Raw genomic sequence first — 21253 nt, forward strand, 5'->3', positions numbered from 1 at the left:
AGCCCTGCCATAGGCAGTATCCTAGTGGCCACAGGGTAATGACCCTGCGACGCCAGACCTGAGCCATCGTTCCAGCCACATGGACTTCACAAAGTCAACCTAATCCAAAATCATGGTTGAATCAAATTATGGAGAGCTATAAAGGGCTTCTTCTCTTCACTGAGCTACATAAAAGCAGGATCTTACAATGTGCTCACACATGAAACACCTCTGGCTGAGCTGATTATCCCAAATAGTGACATCACATTTAGAAAAGATGAGCAGTGTCGGTCGGGTAGTTAAAACTAATGACTTTTATGTTCTAGGAATCATGATGTGGATGAGTCAAATGGCACAATCTGTTAAATACTGTAAGTCTATAGTAATGCTGGGATGCAATTTGAGAGAAAATACACTTTTGTTTTAAAATATTTTCAACTAAAAGCATCTATTGATCATTCACAACACGTTTTCGGGAAAGTGAGAAGTTATACAGAACCTTCCGTAGAACAGATATTTGGCTCAGTAAGACATTCTTGGACCTCACTGAACTAACAGTATTTCTCATCGCTTTGACTTGCAATGAGGACCCACCCACCTACTGGGTCTCCTCCTCCCATGCTAGCTGTCCCTTCCCAGCATCCTTTGCTTCTTCTGTGCTGCTTGGTTGTTGATGTTGCTGCTGCTACTGTTGAGACATAGGGTGTTTTCTCGGTTTGAGGGCTTTTTTTGTCTGTTTTGTTTTTATTTGTTTGCTTGTTTGTTTTTGTTCTGTCAACTTGACTGAAACCAGGGCCATCTGCAGAGAGGGAGCCTCAACTGGGAAAATGACTCTATCTGATTGCCTAGAGACAAGCCTGTGGGTATTTTCTTGATTGCCTATAAGTAAGCCTATGGATATTTCCTTGATAAATAATTGTTGTGGGAAGTGACTCCACCTGGGGGTGGCATCAGTCTGGACTGTCCTGGATTGTATAAGACACTAAAATGAGCCAGCCATGAAGAACAAGCCAGTAAGCAGCATTGCTCGCCTTCAGTTCCTTCCTCCAGGTTTCTGCCCTGACTTCCTTTTATGGTGGACTACAGCTTTTCTCACCACGTTGCCTTTGGTCCTGGTATTTTATCACAGTGATAGAAAACAAAGGCATCCATATTTTGCTAAGATCTTGACCTTTGAGAGTTCCATGGCTCAAAAGTATATTGTCTTTCCTTCTTTCTGCGTGTGTCTGTATATTGTATGCATGTGACTATGTCCTTGTGTATATGCTCACGTGTGGAAGCTGACCTTGGGAATCTTCCACAATCACTCTCAACCTTATTTCTTAAGGCACGGTCTCTCAAATGAAACCAGACTTTGTTGGTATTGTCTAGCTAGCCACCTGACTCTGGGCTGTTTCTGCCTCCATCTTCTGAGTGCTGGAATTATAGGTGAGCTGCCACACACACTTGTCATTAACTTGGGTAAAGTGGCTTTGAACTCTAATTCTTATTGCCACTAGCATAGCAAGCACCTTAACTGTTGAGCCAACTTCCTAGCCCTTCCCTCTACTTCTACTGAGAATGTCAAACATGCATGTAACTCACTTTGATCAAATTCACCCATTTTCCTCCTTTTCACTATCACCCCTATATGCCCCAACACAGTTTTTCCCCCAATTTCAAGTGGATAAAACCCCACTAACAACAACAATAAATAAATAAATAAATAAATAAATAAATAAATAAAGCAAAACCCAGAGTGCATTTAGTGTGCCTGTGTGCGCATGGATAGATACAGAACCATCTACTAGAGCCATTCAGGGGTTTCAGCCCTGAAGAAATCTGACTCTTCTGCCCCCCAGCATCACCAATTGCCAATAGCTCTTTGGTGGGCAGATCTTCATGCGTCCCTCTCCCACCCATGCTGGAATTTTGAGCCCTTCACGTTCTTCCGTTCAGTCATGTTTTCCCCCCTTTTCATTCATAAACCTCCATCCTGCAAATAGGCATTCCAAGATGTTTCACGGGAGTCTTGTTTCTCACAGGGGTTCTTGAAGAATGTCACTTTTCTGTGAAGTTACTATCTCCTGATGCTAGGCTGTTCTGAAATAAAACCAACCACACTCAAGACCTGAGACCAGATGTCTATGACTGTCGCCTCTGTCCTCTCCTCTCAGCAATAGACCTGGGTGTTAGACCTGAGTCCTTCCTGGCACTTACGTCATGGGAATGAGAAGTCATATTGACCTGACTTCAGGCTGCCTCAAGTACATGTCCTCAAATTGATGCCTTCCCCAATACTTCCTCCTAGAAAATAGCAAGCGTTCCAGCTCCACACTTGCTTCAGCATAGCTCCAGGACTTGGTGGCTGCAAGAGGAATTACTAAGAATCTCTACCTCAGAGGGAGCTGGAGCAAGTATAGTATCTCGCTAATAGTACAGGATCGAGTCAGTGAGAAAATGTTAGTTCACAGGGGCTGAAGGAGGTTCCATACACGTCAGGGCTGGGGTAATCCCGAAAACAGCATCCAGCTTTTCTGGGGGTGGGAGAGTCAGAAAGCCAAGCATAGCAAGTCTGCAAAGATCACTCAGTGGGTAAGACCACTTGCAGTACACGAATGAAAACCTGAGTTCAAATCCTTAGCACTCATCTGAAAACGCTGTGTGAGGCCCTGTGCACACCTGTCACTCCAGCACAGTGGTGGTGAAAGCTGAAGATAATCGGCTCACTAGGGCTTACTGACCACTAGCATAGCTCCAGGTTCAGTGAGAGACTGTCTCAGTGGAGGAAGGCAGAATATGATGGACCAGGATGCTTACTGTCCCAGTGCCCTCCCTTGGACACACACACACACACACACACACAAACTGCAAGTACAGAGTCATTGCTCCTTGAGTTTTTAATTTACCAAACTATCATCAGGTAATATTAACAAATAATGGCTTTGTTTCATATTGAAACGTTGAAGGAAAAAAAAAAAAAAGAGGCTCGATTACTCTTAGGGTTAGAGCAAGTATACAACTCTGGATTTTTATTTAGATAAAGCTTAAGTTACAGGAACTCAGCCTTCCGCACACCCATCCTTCCCTCTGCTGTGAGGAACTTGGCTTCCAGGCAGCCCCGAACCCTGTGGAGGGACCCAAGCCACAGCTTCAGGATCAGCTGGCCACTGGGGCTTTTCCGTCTGCTGTTTCCTCACCCTGGTGGACAGGGGAAAGCTGGGGTCTCTGTCCAGTCAAGGCACAGATACAAGGTGTGTGCTCTTTGATAAAGCTGCCTAGCCCTTCTCCTAGCCAGAACAATCCCTATTGAAGCCATGTCTTTGAGACCCATGAAGGCAGTATACTGTGGGGAGGTCCCAACTAGGGACAGGTTGGGTATGTGGTACCAATCATGATGGGACACCTAGAAACATGTTTCCAGGACTCTGCTAGACAGACATGCCCCTGCAAAGGCTATGTGGTAAAAGTCAGTTCTTGTGAGATCTTGGGCAACTGCTTAGAGGCTTGCTCTGCACTTAGATCGCTCACGTCCTCAGCAGATTTAGACTGCAGAAGCACGAGGGTCCGGGGAAGAAGAAAGCCTTGAAGGGTGCAGAGTCCCCTATCAGAGGCTGGTTGTCCGTGCTGGAACAACTAGCTGCCTCTCCTCCATGAGGAAGAAAGCACATGGGGCTATCTATTAGATCCCATGTCCAGGGAACTCACACACCTGTCTTTGAGTGTTGGGGGCTAGGAGCATGAAGCTTCAGATACCCAGCTTTCCTTAAACCCTCTTCCAGAACAAATGAGACACTTGTATATTTCCATCTTGATTTTGTGGAACACTGTCCAGGGCTCACCAAGAGACACTAGGTTCACTAATTCTCAGGAAACCCAGGTTATAAATAAGAGGCCACAGCCTCAAGTCAACGCACTTGCCATCACATTTTGTTTGAGATGCAGATGTGAGGGTTAGAGTCGAAATTCCTAGATCCATGTCTTGGCTCTGATACTTGTGGCTATGGAAACTTGTCGGAGCTTCATAACTCTCTGAGCCTCAGTTTCCCCATCTGTTACTGTGGATAATAAAGATGCCACCACCTTATTGTGTTATGATGAAGAACACACAGCTCAGTCCCTCACAGAATGTAAATGCTCAGGAGACATTGACCATATTATATGGAGCAGATGCCCAGTCTCAGAGGGGCCCTGAGGGAGCTCTGGCTCAGGATCTCTGGCTGCAAATGTGAAGGGGAAGCGAGAGGTCTGTGCAATACACCCATCTGGGCATATGTCCAGGGTGGAAGATGAGATGGCCTAGTCAGGTTCAGACTATGGGAGGAGGTGAGGGAGTGACTTCCTGTCTGACAGAAGTAACTTCTACACAAAATTAACATTGCTGTCATCTGAGGGACAGGCATGGGACACTGACTATCCTTGCCAGGAGACCTGATAGCCTAGCACCAGAAAGCCACCTGTCATGTCATTCATGTTTGCATGATGTTTGCAGATTGCTGAGTAGGGAACAATTAGAAGAAACTGGCTTTGCCCTGAGGGTGGGAGGCAGGAAGGACACTCTGGGAGAGGCCAGGAAATCCTGAAGAGGTGAGTATGCGACAGAGCTAGACTTCCCATCGACTCTAAAACACAAGCTTCTTGGGGTCCTCCCAGGGAAACTCGTTTCTCCCGAAATGGCCGTAGCATGCAGTTTTCTGGTAGATGGGCTTCTTCAGGTCCAAGTCCCTGCAGTCAGGGGAGGCAGAGATCATTATTAAATTGGGAAATGGTAGGGGGCGCTAGGGGTGATCCTAGGAGAGGCTTTCCCTTCCACACCTGTACCCTATCTACACCAAAGTGCTATCCTGTTTAGGTTACGAAGTAGAAGCTCCAAGGCCAGGACCAGGATATGAACTCTACCTGAGGTAAGTTCTCTACTCTACTCCACTGGTTTAGCCAAGGGCAGTGCTCTTATGGCCAAGAACCAGAGAATAGGGATGCCATGATAGCGTGTGGGAATGGACTGGCCTACTGGATTCCTAGACATCTGGCTGAGATGCTCCAGCTGCTCAAAGATGAACTCATCAGGGCTACTCTCTGCTGGACCTCCTTCTGCTGAAAAGCAGACACCCCAAGTCGAGGACATGTGCTGATCTATGTATGAGTCCAGGCCCTGTGCTGAGGGGCCAGGCACTTGAAACCCTCCTGTTGTAAGCATTTGGGTGTCCACCTGAGTGTATGAGTGGAAAGGTCCCAGGCAACAGCGGCATGATGGCACTTTTACCTGACGATAACACCAGGCCGAAGGTCAAAGTTTTTGTTCACCACCTCTAGCAGCTCTCGCTCGGTCTTCTTGGAGGTCCCGTAGGTGAAGATGGAAATGGACAGAGGTTCTGCCACACCGATGGCATAGGACACCTTCGAGAAAGATCTGGCTCAGAGACTGAGCCTCTCACAGACTTTACAGAGCAGAGGCAGCAGGCATCACACCAACTGCCAACCAAACCCCTCCCTCTCCTGCCCAGCTCTCTTCTTCCCTGGTTTGCCAGGGCTCCAGCCACAGTGGCCAGTGCAGTATATACAGAGATGCAACCAATGACCAAAAGAAGGCTTTCTCACTGGGCCAGTATCTCCTTTCTCCAGGCTGGGCTGCAGCCTCTGGCAAGGACAGAAAGGAAGGATCAGAGTAGGTGGAGGCATCCTACCTGAACAAGCACTCTCCGACAGAGCCCAGCCTTTACCAGGGACTTGGCCACCCAGCGGGCAGCATAAGCTGCTGAGCGGTCCACCTTGGTGTAGTCCTTTCCAGAGAAGGCACCACCACCATGGGCACCCCAGCCTCCATACGTGTCCACAATAATCTTGCGGCCCGTGACACCTGCGTCCCCCTGCAGAGGGAGACAAATGGACAAGAGATGAGAGCCACAGACACTGAATGCAGATTGGGCAGGAGGGAAAAACGACACTAAGTTTCCTGTGGGCATCTCAGAGGCCCCTTTCATCACACATGAATTCTCTCATCTCAGTTCTTCCTGGACTGACCAGCTATGAAAATCAGGCGACCTGTCAAAGCCTCATTGAAAAGTTCAGGGGGTGTGCTAGACGTCATCTGGGGACCATGCCTTCACTTGTGAGTCCACTATACGAAGCTACCCACCTGCAGTAGGAACTGTACTGCAATAAACACAATCCCAAGCTGTCATCCTGGCAAGTGCCACCATGTGGCTCACTTCATAAGTGTGCTCTATGCAGCAGCAGTTTAAATACAAACACACACACACACACACACACACACACAGATGCGCGTGCGCACACGCACACACATTTAAATAGAGCTAGATTTAACAATTTGGGGAGAATCCAGTTACTTTAAACCTATCTAGAGAGTCACACTTATCTATCTAGATGTTGAGATATCTTCAAGTAAACAAGGAATGTGACTTTCTGCCTTATTCCAACACTATTTGATCATAGGACCTATTATAGGGGCTCAACCTTGTGACAATTCCTATATCACCAGTCCTGTGTACATATAGGAGAAAGGGGGAATGGCTCTAACTGCTTTTATAAGACTCTGCCATCTTAGAGATAATAGCTGGAGACCCCCACAGCAAATTTTCAGCAAGCACTGCTTAGGAAAGTCCGCCATGAGCAAGCACTACAGAGATGAGTGAGTACCTGACCAAGCAGGGCGAATGGCGATGGCTGTGGGCAGGTATGGTGGCATTTGGAATGGTTAGGTGACAGGGCTTGACAGCACTACATGGTAGACTCCTATGAACATGCCCTGCCCCCTTTTCCATACTGACAGATATACAGAGTGTCTTCCATTTCTGCCAAAGTTCATCGAGCACATTTAATTCGTGGGCAGACACTGCTGAGATACTCGTAACTTCACCTTGTCATCTGTACACTCTGGGACAAGAGCAGTACAGTCCTCAAGACCCAGCAACAGGGCCTTATCCAGAGACAAACACGCACCTGGGGACCTCCAATGACAAACCGCCCGCTTGGCTGCAGATGGTAGATGGTGTCTTCATCCAGGTACTTGGCTGGCACCACAGCTTTGATCACCTGCTCCTTCAGGGCCTCTCGCATGGCCTCCAGTGTTATGTCTTCATTGTGTTGCACAGAGATGACAATGGTGTGGATGCGCACAGGGATGACTGCACCATTATCCTGCATGTACTGCACGGTTACCTGTCCATCGGGGAGATACTGTGAGGCCCAGGCCTGAGCTGAGGGATATGGCTGTCAGGCTCAGATCTCTAGGAGGCAGCCTGAGCTCCCAAAGGCTCAAGAGAGTCCTGTTGTCCCTAAAGGCTCTTTAGAGTGTGAATATAGCACGTGCTTACATTTGTTAATTTTCTCAATACTGTGACGACAGTATAAGGCACACATATGTGGCACTATCTTCCAACTGTGATGACCAGAGACTGTTGGAGCTAATGCCCCTCTCTGGCCACTTCCCATGGACTTTACCCACTTCTATGAGTGAACACAGGAATGTTTTTGGCAGAGACAAGGGTACCTTGGTCCTATAATATAAAGGACAAAGAAGGATCTGTAATCAAGACTATATTTGTTGGTATAGAGAGCCTCTGAGACAAAGAGACAGAGCCTGGCAAGTGGCCCTCTATCCTCAGCAAAGGATTCCAGACGTACATTGGGAAGAGCAGACTGTGTCTGCTGTATGGAAGGAGACTCTAGTCAGGACTATACTAAAGGGGCAGAAATCTCTGAATCCCCATTGTCTTGGTGCTTTGCCAACAGAAGAAAAAGTAGTGTGCACTTGGCTAGGAGTCAGGATCCTGCTTACAAGGTCCTATCAGGGCAAGCCAAGGAGATCCCTCAAAAATTAACTTCCCCCATGTCCAGTTCTGTTCCCATCCTGTGTATTATATCCATTAAGATCTAAGACACCACAGTGAGGGAGGTACCATCTCCCCACTTCATAAATAACATAAACTAAGAGATCATAATGTGTCTGACATCACACAGTCAGTTTTTAAGGATCCCAAGATCCAGATCTTGCTCAAGATGAGCCAAATCTTGTCACTCCTTCTGTAGAGCAGACAAAATGCTTTTTAGAGACTCTGCCCTCTAATGGCTGGCCACAGACACATGATATCTCATGTGGCAAGGAAAAGCAGGTAGGTCCTCTGGGGTTGGCAAAGTGGAGGGATTGGGGTGGGGGTAGTGAGCAGATGAGGAGATCTAGAGAGAAGCAATGGGTGAACAAGCTTTCCATGATAGAAGCCACGACATGAACTGGTCGCCATTGTTGCCCATTCTATAGACAACAAAGCTTAGGTTCCACAATGCAAACACTTTTGTCAAGAACACATACAAGAGCTGAGTTCTGACCCAGAGATTTGTAGCCAAGGCTCTGTTAAACAGAAAGTTGCTACTTAAGACCATGAATCATATTCTGGATAACAGGGTCCATGGTACCTGAGAAAATTATGTACCTATCAGAGCAGAATCTACACAGCTTAAGGTCATGAGATGCTTGTAGCAGTATGCCTATATTATATCAAAAACCTAAATAAGGGTCTGGCTGGCTGACTAGGTGGCATAGAATAGTTTTCTATCCCGGGGCCCAGTTAGGACCATGCAGCAATCAGTCCCTTGCTGAGGCTGTGCTGAAATATGGTCTCTGCTTGGCTAAGGTGCCTTAGACAGCCATCCAAAGCCATCCAAAGTCACTTTTAAGTCTTTCAGCTAAGATCAAGTATAGCCAATGGCGTACATGTCAGAATTCTGCTCGCTGTCATGCTGGTCCAAAAAGCAACAGAGAGACATCCAGAGGAAGAGACAGAAAGAGCTCTGGCCACCTACCATCTGACCCTTGTGAGATTGGAAAGTACTCAGTCATTGAGGACTAACCATTTACTCCTCCGCTGTCCACACATGGGAATTAGCCTCACATAGGACTCCACCAGGGGGAGCTAGAGCGGGGATAGGCACTCCCTAGGGAGGAGACCCTTGGCAGGCTCTGGGATCAGAGTTATCTCATGTAACCTTGGGAGGAGGTTCAGTCTTGAGAAAATTCCCCAACCTAGCTGTTTTCCACTGAGCCCTGATGTCTCTGTCTCTACTGGGCCAATACCAGGCTGCATCTTTGCAGAACCCTTAGAACGGGGTGGCAGAGCAAAGGCCCGAGCTCTGCTCTTATCTCGTCATGTCAGCAGATATGGGGAAAAACACACTGTGGAAAACAGAGCTCTGACCTGGTACAAAAATAGCCACTGGACTGCCAGCCCTGATTCTCAGTATCAGCAGCAGCAATTTGTTCAGGTGGAAAGACTCATCCTGGTCACAGTCAACACAGGTGACAGTGGAAGTCCTTTACAAGGCTGTGGAGGATGCAGCCAGCTACTGACCTGGCACAGCACTCCTTGCATAGAGGCAGACCTAGGAAGCAGCTGGACTGTCCAGTGTCCCATGTCCTCCGTGACAGGCATATATACAGTATCTTATGGAGACTCAATGCATCCTCTCAGGAAAGGGGCATCCCATTAGACTCCCTCTTTCCCTCGGTGCTCCTAAGACTTGGAAAGCTCTTTCCTGTGCAGGGGAAATGAACAAGGCCTTTCTAACTGCAGCTACAGTAGCTCAAAGCATTCCCTCTGTTCCTCTCTTACCAGGGGGAAAGGAAACTTCAGGGGCCTGTTGACTTCTGCCCACCCTTACTCTGGGGCTGTCTTTTCTGTGGTACTCCACATTTCTAAGCCCTTTCTTTTGGTACCACCACAGTTTACAGGTTAGCTCTTCTGTCCCACAATCTCCAGCAATACCCAAGAGATCCTAATGGCCCCAAGTCCGCCTTGAAAAGTTACTTGAATAGCAAAGGAAGTCCTAAGAAGATGTTCTATTAGGACCACAAGCACACTCAATTGCCTCAAGTGGAGCCAAAGTGTGATACTTCTGCCCAGAGAGAAGGATGCATCTTGGTGGCTGGATTAACTAGACACAGATATAAATGCACTATATTGGGCCTTAAAAGCATCTATACCAATTACAAGTATGAGAGTGAGAGAGAAAACAGTCTGGTGGAGGCCACAAGTGATATTCACAAGAATATGGACATTGCTGTCCCCAAAGAAAAAAAAACACTAATAAGATAAAGGATGGTGTACGTGCCCTAATACCCAAGGCTAAGCTGAGTGGGATGATGCTGGTGATTGGAGATGCTGAGAAAAAGGCTAGCAGAAGAAAGTTATGATGGAATACGGTGAAAGTCTGAGTTCTGCCATGACAAGTGGATTCTGCTTTCCTCTCACAGAAAGTAAAACCTATAGAGAATTCTGAAGAGATGGGGAAAATGAAGTAATTGCAGTTCGCAGGCAGGGAGAACCTTTTGGGAGCATAGAGTACTGTTGCTGGCTTGGATGAAGTAGGGACCAGTCCAAGAAAGGCTGAGGCTGTGATGAGAGGGATACCCATCTGGGGAAAGATGAGACACTGGTACCATGGAGTCAGACGGCACCAGGCAGGCCTTGGGAACGTGTTGTGCTCCAACCAGTCCTCTGCTGAGTAAAAGATGACAGTGGGCAGTATGCGGTAGGTTCTTGGTGTGTGAGCTCGAGAAGTGAGTGAGAAATGGGGCTGCTGATCTGGAGGGACCAGAGTTAGAAGATTCAAGAGCCCGGTATGTGAGGACATGAAGATAACATGTGGGGAAAGATGTGCCAAGACCTTGGAACATCACACTTTGGAACATGGAAAAGGAGCCAGGGCAGGTAGCCATCGGCCAAAGGCCATCAGAAGACTGAAGAGTGTTAGGGCACCTCCGTGTATGCTAACGTTTGCTTCACCACTGTCTGTCAAATAAAAAAGGATTGCATCATGATGGGGAAGGAGGGAGGTCAAGGCCCATGGAATGGGACAAGTTAAGGGTAAAGACAAGGAAAGGGATCCCAGAGAGATGGCCTGCTCACAGTGGTAAAACTACAGTGGGAGACATAGTGTGCTCATAAAGGCAGGGGCCACCATGTCTGACACTGGGGAGGAGGTAAAACTGTGGCAGGGACTGAATTACCACTGGAGTCTACATATGCTAACAAAATTAAAATAGAATTATTTTTAAGCCTGTCTGATTTTTTGAACAGTTTTATAATAAATTTTGATGAGAATGAAGATAAGAACTATGTCTAGCCTGAATTTTTCAAATAAGTGATTCCTTTCAAAAAGGATAATGCTTTTAGTACCTAGGTAGACTATTTTCATATTAAACATAACATGACTAAGGTATAATCAACTACTTTCTAATTAGATTTGAGGCTCCCTTCACAAGAGGTAATTCTTACTTGACACTAAATCCCATGGCTGGGGAGAGCATAGGTCATAGTGAGTGTTGTTTTACTAAACAGACAATAACGTGAAACTGCCTTCTAAATATTTGCATTTCTACTCCCAAATTGCTAATGTGTTAACCTTGGTTGGAGAAGAGCCTGTCTGTAGCAGGTGATAGCAACACAGAGGCTCATAGCTGATCAAAGTGCTGAGGATAAGTAATCATTGAATTCCTACCCCCAAACGGAATGTTTCTATCTCCTTGAATGTTTAAGAAACAAGGTGGAAGAGGGGATGGAAAGAATACAAGAAGAGCCATAAGTCAGGAAAGAGTGTTGTGAAATGCTGTTTTCTAGATTTGATATTGCACTGCAGCCATAAATCCATGGGAGCTTTGGCCATCTACATGATATCTCCAAAATAAGGTTGGGCCCATCATCACTTCCTTATGGATAGAGAGGCTCATAGCATCCCACTCTCCCTAAGGAACTGTGGGCAACAGATATTCAGTTACCTTCATTGAAATAAGCAACCAACTCCTTACCCATGTTCATGCAAGCAACTGTAATGAAATGCAATGGGTTATTTATTCAAAGAAATACATAAAAGTGGGAGGAGGGCTTGTTAGGAAAAAGAAAGGCTTGATGAAGTGTGAGGGAGATAAGGGAGGATAACAGGGCATATAACCAAGCATGCACAGTGAGTGTGTGTGTGTGTGTGTGTGTGTGTGTGTGTGTGTGTGTGTGTGCATTGTAAAAGAATTAATTAAAATATAGATATTTTAAAAGCATTTTGGTACATGGCAATAAATATGTATTAGTGGAGGAAAATGTGCCCAGAACATGATTTGGTAAACTTGAAGTTCCTGTAGAATGATGTTTTGGGGATGATGGATGCAGCTCACCTGAGTTTTAGAATCAGGCCTCAGCCAAGGCAGGACACCAGAGCGCCTCAGATCGGCCATGCGGGTGTTGAGTTTGTGAGCGAGAACAATGGTAAGGGGCATGCATTCCTCCGTCTCATCTGTGGCATAGCCGAACATCAGACCCTAGAGTAAAACAACTGCCTTAGAACTCAGGCCAGCGATATTCTCCAAATCTCATATTCTGTTTGGTGCTTCAACAGTTATGCAGTATCTCTCACACACAGGGAACGCTGCTGTGTTGGCATTTTAGACGGAGAAGACACTGCCTCTGACCCCCAACCCTCTGGAAGGAGGAAACAAGCCTACATCTGTCATTAGCAATCACTGTCTCCTACCACACAGCTTGACATTGATGCCAGATAGCAACTCACTATAGACAAGATCATCCCCAGATTTCCAGAGTGATGAACCCACACAAGGGTGTAATTAATTCAGCAGGCTTCTCCTCACGGATCACAGCACAGTCCAAACACACCACACTGGGCTACCCCTCACACAGCTGACATACCTGATCTCCTGCACCAACATCCTCCTCATTTCTGTCTAGATGGACACATTGGGCAATATCTGGGGACTGTTGCTCCAGAGCCACTAGCACATTGCAGGTCTTGAAGTCGAAGCCTGGGCAGAAGCAAGCCGAGTGGGGACATGTGTCAAGATAGGACTGTAGGTTTCTTGGTGGTCCTCTCAGTCACTGGTGTTGTATTTAATGTTAGGGGTGGTAGCCTCTGGTTCACAGTTGAGGCCAGATGTTGAAAGACCTCATATTTGCCTCCATGGTCATATAGAACTCTTAAAGTATATTTTACTGTATTCAATTACGCCTTGTTTTTTTTTTAAAGATATCCTATGCAGAAATGTGACACTACAAGCCAGAGAGCATCAAGAACATTCTGACTGATGAGCAGGTGAGCAATGTATGGCCTTGCTTCCCTAGGCAACCCAGGAAACCCACCAGAACCTCACTTGAAAATCAGAACACTAGCAAGGCATGGTGTCTGCGTGTAATCCCAGAACTTTTGATGTGAAGGCAGAAGACCACTTTTGGCTAGTCTGGACTACTTTGAACCCTGTCTGAAAGAAAGGAAAAGAAAGAGAAAGGGTGATGGATATAGGGAGAGAAGGATGGAGGGAAGGAGGAAGGGAGGAAGGGAGAAGAGAGAGAATATCACTGCAGTGATTGAAAATCAAAGGTCTTTCAAATGTTTTTATTTAGAAGACCAACTATATGCCTTACCCATATATATGTGTACATATATAAATGTATATATTTATTACTTACACACATGCTGAATAATAAATACCATGTATGTGAACCATCAAGAGAGACTCCTAGAGCTGGGGTCCTATGACAAAGCTAGAACTGTGGAACCAAGTCCCCATCTGCAAAGCTGCAGTACAGAGTTGAGGTACACCTCTGTATGCTGTGTGCTAGCTCAAGAAAGCCTCACGAACATCAACCCCTGTTAGGGAGCCAGAACTCCTTTAGACACACAAACATAGGTCTAGCCTTAAGCATTGTGTACTTTTCCACCTCCCTAGTTATCTCTGGATGGAATGTTCTCATCCAACTCCTCCCCTGACACCCAAACTGGACCAGCTCCCAGTTAGTGTCCTTGGACATTTATCCATGCAACTCTAGTCCCATGTTGCATAAGATGAAAGCAGACTCACCGAGAACACCTTGGAGTTGGTCATTGGAGGCCAAGCGGTCCCTCTACCCCAAACATGTGGTTTTCCTTGCTCTTTGCCTTCCCCTTGCCCTCACCATTCCCCAGTGAATGCTTTTTATGTAAAATCAATGAACAGTCTTTAGAGAGGCACCAGAGAGCTGCACTCTGTGTATTAAGATATTTCAATTTTGCCTAATTATTGAGTGGAAATAATAGTTATTCCCAGTGCTAACTGGGTTCAATTGCCATAGCTGGGCTCAACAGACACTTGGCCTTTTCTAAAGAACATTCATTGCATTATGGAAATTTTCTTTGCAACCTAATGCAAGGCAGGGTATTAAATAAGGTATAGATGCAAACAAATAGATAGACTTCTCAGAGTATAACTGAGAGGGAATATATATGGTAACATCCCAAGATGCTGTTCTTCTACAGAGGCCACACATCTTAAGTGGGAAAACTAACTTACATGTATTGTTTCTCTTCCCAGGCATTCTAGAACATCCCCACACCCCAAGAAATGGTCTTTCTCATGATTGTTCTAGGTCAACATATCTTTCACAGTGACCTCTTGAAATGGAAAGAAGGCCAACAGAGACTCAGAGGGAATTTTTCTTTTAGATAAATAAATCTGAAAAATTAAAACTGAGAGGATATAAACATTCATTGCAAGAAGCTAGAGTAAGAAAAAAGCTGAGCCCCTTTCGGGAAATTGGTGTGGGCAAAGGGCAAATTGAAGCTCCACCAAAATGTCTTCTGATACTCCGCCAGGCTTGGCTGCTTCCTGCCAGGCTCAGGCACAGGCATCGAGCCTTCTGGAAAGCTCAGTTCTGCTCATTTTACCTGGTGCTTCCTGGTCCCCTTACTTCATTTTCTGGCCTATACCTCTTCCCTGGGCCTCAGCTTCTTCACCACTGGCCTGGGTGCTAATCTGGGCTTCCCAGTCTCCTTCGCCCAGGTGCTTGAAAACGAGGCCTCATTTTTCTGTATCTATAGGGAACTGCAGTATAGCTCAGTGAAAAGTATAGGACAACCCAGCCTGGTGTTGTCTCTCTGTATTTATACACTAGGCCAGGATATCATCATTGTGTAAGAAACACTACAGGGTACTCTGGAATGGTGAAGTCAGATGACATAAGTAGACACTAGTGCCATTGCTTGGCATCCAGCATATTTTCACTAGAGAGCCACCTCCTTCATTAGGAGCTTCACTCAAAGTTTCTGCCAGCACAGGGAAAACATGACCTTAAATGAGACTTGTCAACAGTGAACAGGTACATGCTGACCCCTCCAGCTGTAATTCTCCACAGAAGGTGGCCAGACCTTGGTCTAGGAATGTTTACCCTCTGGACAGGGTGCGTACTTCTGTAAAACTGAAGGATCAGGTTCGACTCAGTATGGGACATGGATACAACAAAGACATACATTCACACAGACAGACCCAGAAAACCCATCCTCACCCTTGGCAGAGTCGTCATAGCCAATGTGCTTAATGGTGTCTCTCACCACACGCTGGTAGTCAACCATGGCCACTGAGGTGATCTCCCCACACAGCAGCACCATACCTGTCTTGCACACTGTCTCTGTAAGGAAAGAAAGGTAGGTGGTAGTAGTCGTGGGGCAGCAGGACTGAAGCTCAAGTGTCTAGACCTCTCAAAACAGAGATGGAAAGACTCATTAGGGGCTTCACGAGGAATAGTTTCTAAGAAAGAATAACTGTGCCAACAAAAAGAGCAACTCCAGCACTAATCACTGAGCATGTTCAAGTGTTGGTAGAAAAATAAAGCTTTGAAAAGGATGAGTTGTACTTGAGTTTTGTGCGAAGTACTGATTCTGTTATCTTGGACAGCTTACTTATCCTGTCTCCAGTGATGTAACTTTCATAGTCAACAAAGTGAATGCATATGACACATCCTTTCTACACACACACACACACACACACACACACACACACACACACACACACAGAGCCCATGATGCCAGAACATGTGGCATGTGGATCATGATCTATGAATGAAAACAGACCAACTTTCTCAAAAAGACGTTATCTTTAAGAACTGGAATTGCATAAATATCTACTCCCAGAGGCTCTCATGTAATCTTCAAAAACAGGAGAAAGAGCACAAGCTAGGAATCTAGTGTGGATACAGTGCCGGAATCATACAGAAAGTGCTACTGTTCATTTCAATGCTATCAGGGTGAGACCTACTCTCGGAGTAACACGAGGATCTGACACACATGTCATGGGCTGAGATGCCTCCAGAGAAAGAAGATGACACAGAGAAAGATTGTGACACTGTGTGCTGGCCTCCTGCGCCATAAGTCACGACAAAGGGCCTGGTGTAACCAGCACTTTTTTCTCATCAGTAAGGTCAGAGATTGGGCATGGACTTCCCACACTCTGGAGTCAAGGGCTATGTTGTGTGACAAAGCCTTCTACCACACAAAGATCTGATGCTGCAGAGCTTATCCCACAAACAGTAGTAAAGATAGTTTGCCTGCATGGACCCCCAGAGGCTCTGGATGAATGGCATGGGTGAACAAGGGCTTCAGTGCTTTAGTCAACACTGATGGTCCTTTGGAAAGATGTTGGTTTGGGTATGGGTAGTTAATGGAACCGCTGTTCCTTGTTGCTGCTAAATGGGATGCAGAAGTTAATTTAACATCTGAGGCATACCACAAACTAGGAAAAGAAAATCGAAGGAGATAGGCATGCACGGGCATTAAAAGAGCATCTTGATAGCCTCAAGCATTTCTAGCTCTTCACATTCTCTGAAGGATTCATCTAAGAACTTAGAAAGCTGCCCCAAACCCCCACCACTCCCAGTGAAACCTCTGCCATGTTCACGTTGCCACCTAGCACTCTGCTAGTTTTGGTTGTGATGACATTGAACATCAACTTCTAGGTAAAGAATCTGACTCATCATTAGAAATGTTTTCTGCCCTGATATAACACATGAAAGTCACTTAAAGAAGAACTCTCCTGTAGGCAGGAGGACATTGACATTGGACTCAAATATGACTCTATGTGCACCATGAACTTCTTTGTCCAACATACTCAGGCCTCCAGCAATAAAAAAGGGAACTTGTGTCTTACCACAGGCCACCTTTGCATTGGGGTCTTGCTTGAGGTGGGCATCCAGCACCGCATCACTAATCTGGTCGCAGATCTTATCTGGATAAGAACAAACACTGAGTGTAACAAGTAACACAATTGGTAAGTATGCAAACTTAACATCTTCCGAGCCAGCCTATCAAACCTACCTATCAAAAACAAAAGAGATATTCTCTTAAATATCGGAAACGAGAAATATTTTGCCTAATGAATCCTTTTATAGATTTTTAATTTTTCCCCTATGACAGTTTCATATATCCTTAGTTTCGTCTAGCTCCTCCCTAGTTTTGGATGGCACGTATTACATAAACCCATAAATCCCTTAAAAAGGAAGATTCATTTCATAGCTAGCCCTTCTAAGAGTCTAAGCAGCTCACAATCACATTAAACTAAGAAGTCCTTCATTCCCCAATCCTATTCCTTACTGCTACCGTCTAGAAAGGCTATGGTTATAACATCTGCCATGTCATCGGTGACCAGATAAATGACATATCAAAGGCTCCACAGATGCAACCTAAAAGATGAAAAACACGGTCCCAGGTAGATGGCATCACTCATGGTTCACTCCACAAGGAACCCACAAGCACCATTGCTGTTCGTCGGAAGACTACCATAAACAGCTCTCAGATCCTCCCTCTCGGCACTCAGCCTCCTGAAAGCCAGATGTCCTAAAAGTTGGGCTAAGACAGGACTGACAAAGATTCGGCAAGAGCAGGGAGCTAATAATCTTCTGCTGATTACCTTAAAGGGCTCATAGTCTAACATGTAGATCACCAAGTGACATTTTACACAAATTCACTCCAGCTTTGCAGTTAACACGTGTGTCTACTAACAAATTAAGAGATAAAAGAGCCTCCTATTTAAGAACTATTGTCTTTCACTTAATGTTTAAAATGCCAAAATGTTCAAAAAAAAAAAAAAAAAAAAAAGAGTGTTTTTAAGGTTTCTTTTTACTTGTGAATATGCATGTGTGTAATCTGTGTGGGAAAATGTAGACATGTGGGCACAGATACCCATGGAATCTAGAAGCAGACGTTGGTCCTCTGAGCTGGAGACCCCAGTGTTCTGCAAAAGCAGTGAGTGCCCTTACCACTGGGCATCTATACAACCCGTGGAGAGTTTTTTTGAGCATTCAAATCCTGAGTCAAGGAGTCTAGCTATCAAAGATCGGCACTAAGACGTTGATTAATTTGCCATTCAAAGTCAGCTTCTTAGTTTGACATAAATGATGGAGGTTTCCTACCCATCCTCCTGCCAGTGGCAGATGTTAGATTTAAATCTGGGAAGGTGTGAGGAGTCCACAGCCTCTGCAATTCATAGTAGTAAAGGCCTCCTGACACCCTGAAATAAATTACATAGTGGCCAATAGTGACCTGTCAGAATGCCTAAAAGCTCTCCATAGGTTAACAACAGACAGACATCCAGTAACTCCATTCATTTAAAGGACCCAGTTTGCATAAGGTACCACAGTATGTAGAGAAATACAGTTATGGGGAAAATTTAGCAAAGTCAATTCCTAAATCCTTGAGAGACCTCCCTCTCTCTCCTCCCTCCCCTTCCCATCTGGGATTTTTTGAGAGTCACACAATGAAGTTTGCCTTGAACTTGCTCTACAGACAAGGGTACTCTTGATGTTTTAAGTCCCCTGTGATTACAGTTCAAATCTTTTTTCCCCCATCCAGGGGTGAATTCACTAAATATAGGGCTTTGTACATGCTAGGATGCAAGCTCTCTCTACACTACTGAGCTACCTCAATCCCTGGAAGAGTTTCTTTCTGAGAAGTCTGCTCAGGATTTCAAAGTTTCCCTCACTCTGTAGGCTTAAGACAGTCATTTTATCTTTTTAATAATGGAGAATTCTCCCATGGTTTCGAGGACACCAACCAGGACACTTAGTTTAGAGTAGAAGGTGCATGAATGAGACAAATGGATAGGTAGTTACCATTAAGGAAGCAAAACAGTCAGTGGATTGTCAGATGTCTCCATGCTCTGTCCTCTAAACACAGTGATGCTAGGTACAATGGGCTACACTTGAGATAGTAGCCACTAAGAACTCACTTTCTCCAGGCATAGTATGTTCTTCTAACATATGGGTGACTATCAGAAACTATGGAGCTGCCCAATGTGTCAAGAATCAGAGATGCACCTATGATGAACCACTGACATTTGGGGACAAATAATTTTTGATTGTGGGGCTCACTCGTGTATTGTGGGATGTTTAGCTGCATGTCTGGTCTCTACCCAATAGACTCCACGAGCATCTTGCCTCCAAGTCCTAGAAGGTAACAATTAAACAATGGTCCTAGACATAACAAAATGCTTCTGAAAGAAGAGGGCCTAGATTGCCTTCAGTTGGGAACCATGGGATACAGCACACAGGTGTAATGGATTAAAAAGTCCAAAGTCAAGTTTCAAGGTATGAAGTTAAGTCTCTGGGAGAGAGAAGGAAGGTAGGAAAATTAGACCTTGATGACAAGTCAACACACATCACCCAGAATGGATGTGAGTAAGTTCTCAAGACCTTAAATCAGTCTAACCAACCCCAAGGTTCTCCTAGAACGATGGTTATCAACCCCAGTTCTTCTAGATTAGTGGTTCTCAACGTCAGATTCTCACACCAGCAGAAGCACCTTCTAAAGCTGTTACACATTAGAATTCTTAAGCATCTACATATCAAGACCTACCAAGTTAGACACTATGGGAATAAGTCCCAGCCCTTGGCTTCATCAAGCTTGACAACCTCTGTCCTACAATCAGAATATGTGACACTGAGAATTGTTTCTAGCTTCCGATCACAACCCGTCCCCTTTCAAGGACCAAAACAATGCACGAATGTCCCTCTATAGCAGCGATCCTCAGCCTTCCTAACACTGTGACCTTTGAATACAATTCTTCATGTTCTGGCAACACCAACCATAAAATTATTTTTGATGCTACTTTATAACTGCAATTTTGCACTGTTATGAACAACTCATAACAGTGTTTTCTGATGAAGTCGAGACCCACAGGTTGAGAAGCACTGCTCTTTAGGAACTGTGTCAGAAAGCATCTCTGAGATCCCTGCCACCTGGAGCTCCACCTCAGCACCCATTAGAACGCAGTGCTATTCCTTCCTAACCTGCGCAAGGTTCACGGTCAAGACTTGTTCCTATGTGAGAACCATTCTCCACTGACTTGAATAGTTACTGGTAACAGATGAAAGCTTTACGCAAAAATATATCATTTAGTTTAGTTCTGTTAGTGCACATAGTGCATAGCAGCCAGCCCCTTGCTGCTGAGATGCTGAATGGGCAGCATCATGGACCTAGGCTTCAAGATGGGTAACAGATTTTACAGCCAGCTCACACTTTCTGCAGAGAATCCACAGCAACTGATGCACCTTGTTTTTTTAAGATGCCTATTGAAAGTAACTCTGGCACAGGCTGGGGATGGCAGGCTTGCCCGAGTTCAGGACACCTACTTACCTGGATGCCCTTCTCCTACAGATTCAGATGTGAACATGAAGGCCCCCTCTTCACTTAGAGAGTAGTCACACAAGCCATCCACAGGTCCATTCATTGTGTCACACTTTGACTCCGCTTCTCCAAGGTGACAACTTCAAAGCTGAGAGTTTGCCTGTAGCTTCTTTTTCTTTTCTTTCTTTTTTTCTTTTGTTTCCTCTCCCTACAAACCCAACAGGCAGATCTTTGGCAGAACCACAAGAAGATGACTTCTGCCTAAGTGCCTGTGAGAACGGGGTGAAGATGGGCAAGGAGGGAGAGAATGGATGGACTACAGATGTGTCACTCCCGGCTGGTCACAGCTTGCTCCCAGGTGACTCCTATATATGGAAAAGTGAAAGCGCCTGAATAATCAAGTAAGGACAATGGAGGAGTCTATTTCCTGGGAGGGGAGTCTTTTTTAACCTTGACAAATTTCAGCCTTCAAGCTCTGACGTCTCAAGTGGGAAGCTTGTGGTCCGTAAGAGATGAGGAAAGCTGTTTAGCCTCTCGGACCGGATGTGCCTCTCGGACTTCCTTCAGCTCCTTAGCTGATCCCTGAGTGGTTCCCGGGATACCGTCCCACTCTGGAGAGTTGGGGGCTTGGAATTACTCACAGGCAGCCAGAAACTCTCCCAGAGATTTGGTACAGGCTAATGTTGCAACACTGCGTGGCTCTGCTGTGAATGCGAACCCTCCACCCCCACACCTGATCTGGATTGGGCTCACCCCCCTCTACCTCCTCAGGGCAGAACAGGAGCCAAGAGCGTGCACCTGTACTCTGACCCAGCTGGACCTTTACACAACACATTTGTTTTAGTTGGGG

General features: G+C 45.6%; 1 protein-coding gene across 1 annotated transcript; it reads right to left on the reverse strand.

The window, feature by feature from the left end:
- Positions 1 to 4580: 4580 nt before the first annotated feature.
- Positions 4581 to 20540, reverse strand: MAT1A (methionine adenosyltransferase 1A; the record flags this gene model as incomplete). The annotated part of the gene is made up of 9 exons (XM_080926725.1): positions 20413 to 20540; positions 16931 to 17008; positions 15294 to 15416; positions 12669 to 12781; positions 12140 to 12283; positions 6919 to 7137; positions 5643 to 5825; positions 5222 to 5355; positions 4581 to 4683 (listed from the first exon to the last, which is right to left on the reverse strand). Exons 1-9 carry the CDS (start codon positions 20504 to 20506, stop codon positions 4581 to 4583), a joined length of 1191 nt encoding a protein of 396 aa, XP_080782851.1. The 5' UTR covers positions 20507 to 20540.
- Positions 20541 to 21253: the final 713 nt, after the last annotated feature.

This window comes from Micromys minutus (genome assembly GCF_963924665.1).
Source record: "Micromys minutus genome assembly, chromosome: 12".
Classification (NCBI taxonomy): Eukaryota; Metazoa; Chordata; class Mammalia; order Rodentia; family Muridae; genus Micromys; species Micromys minutus.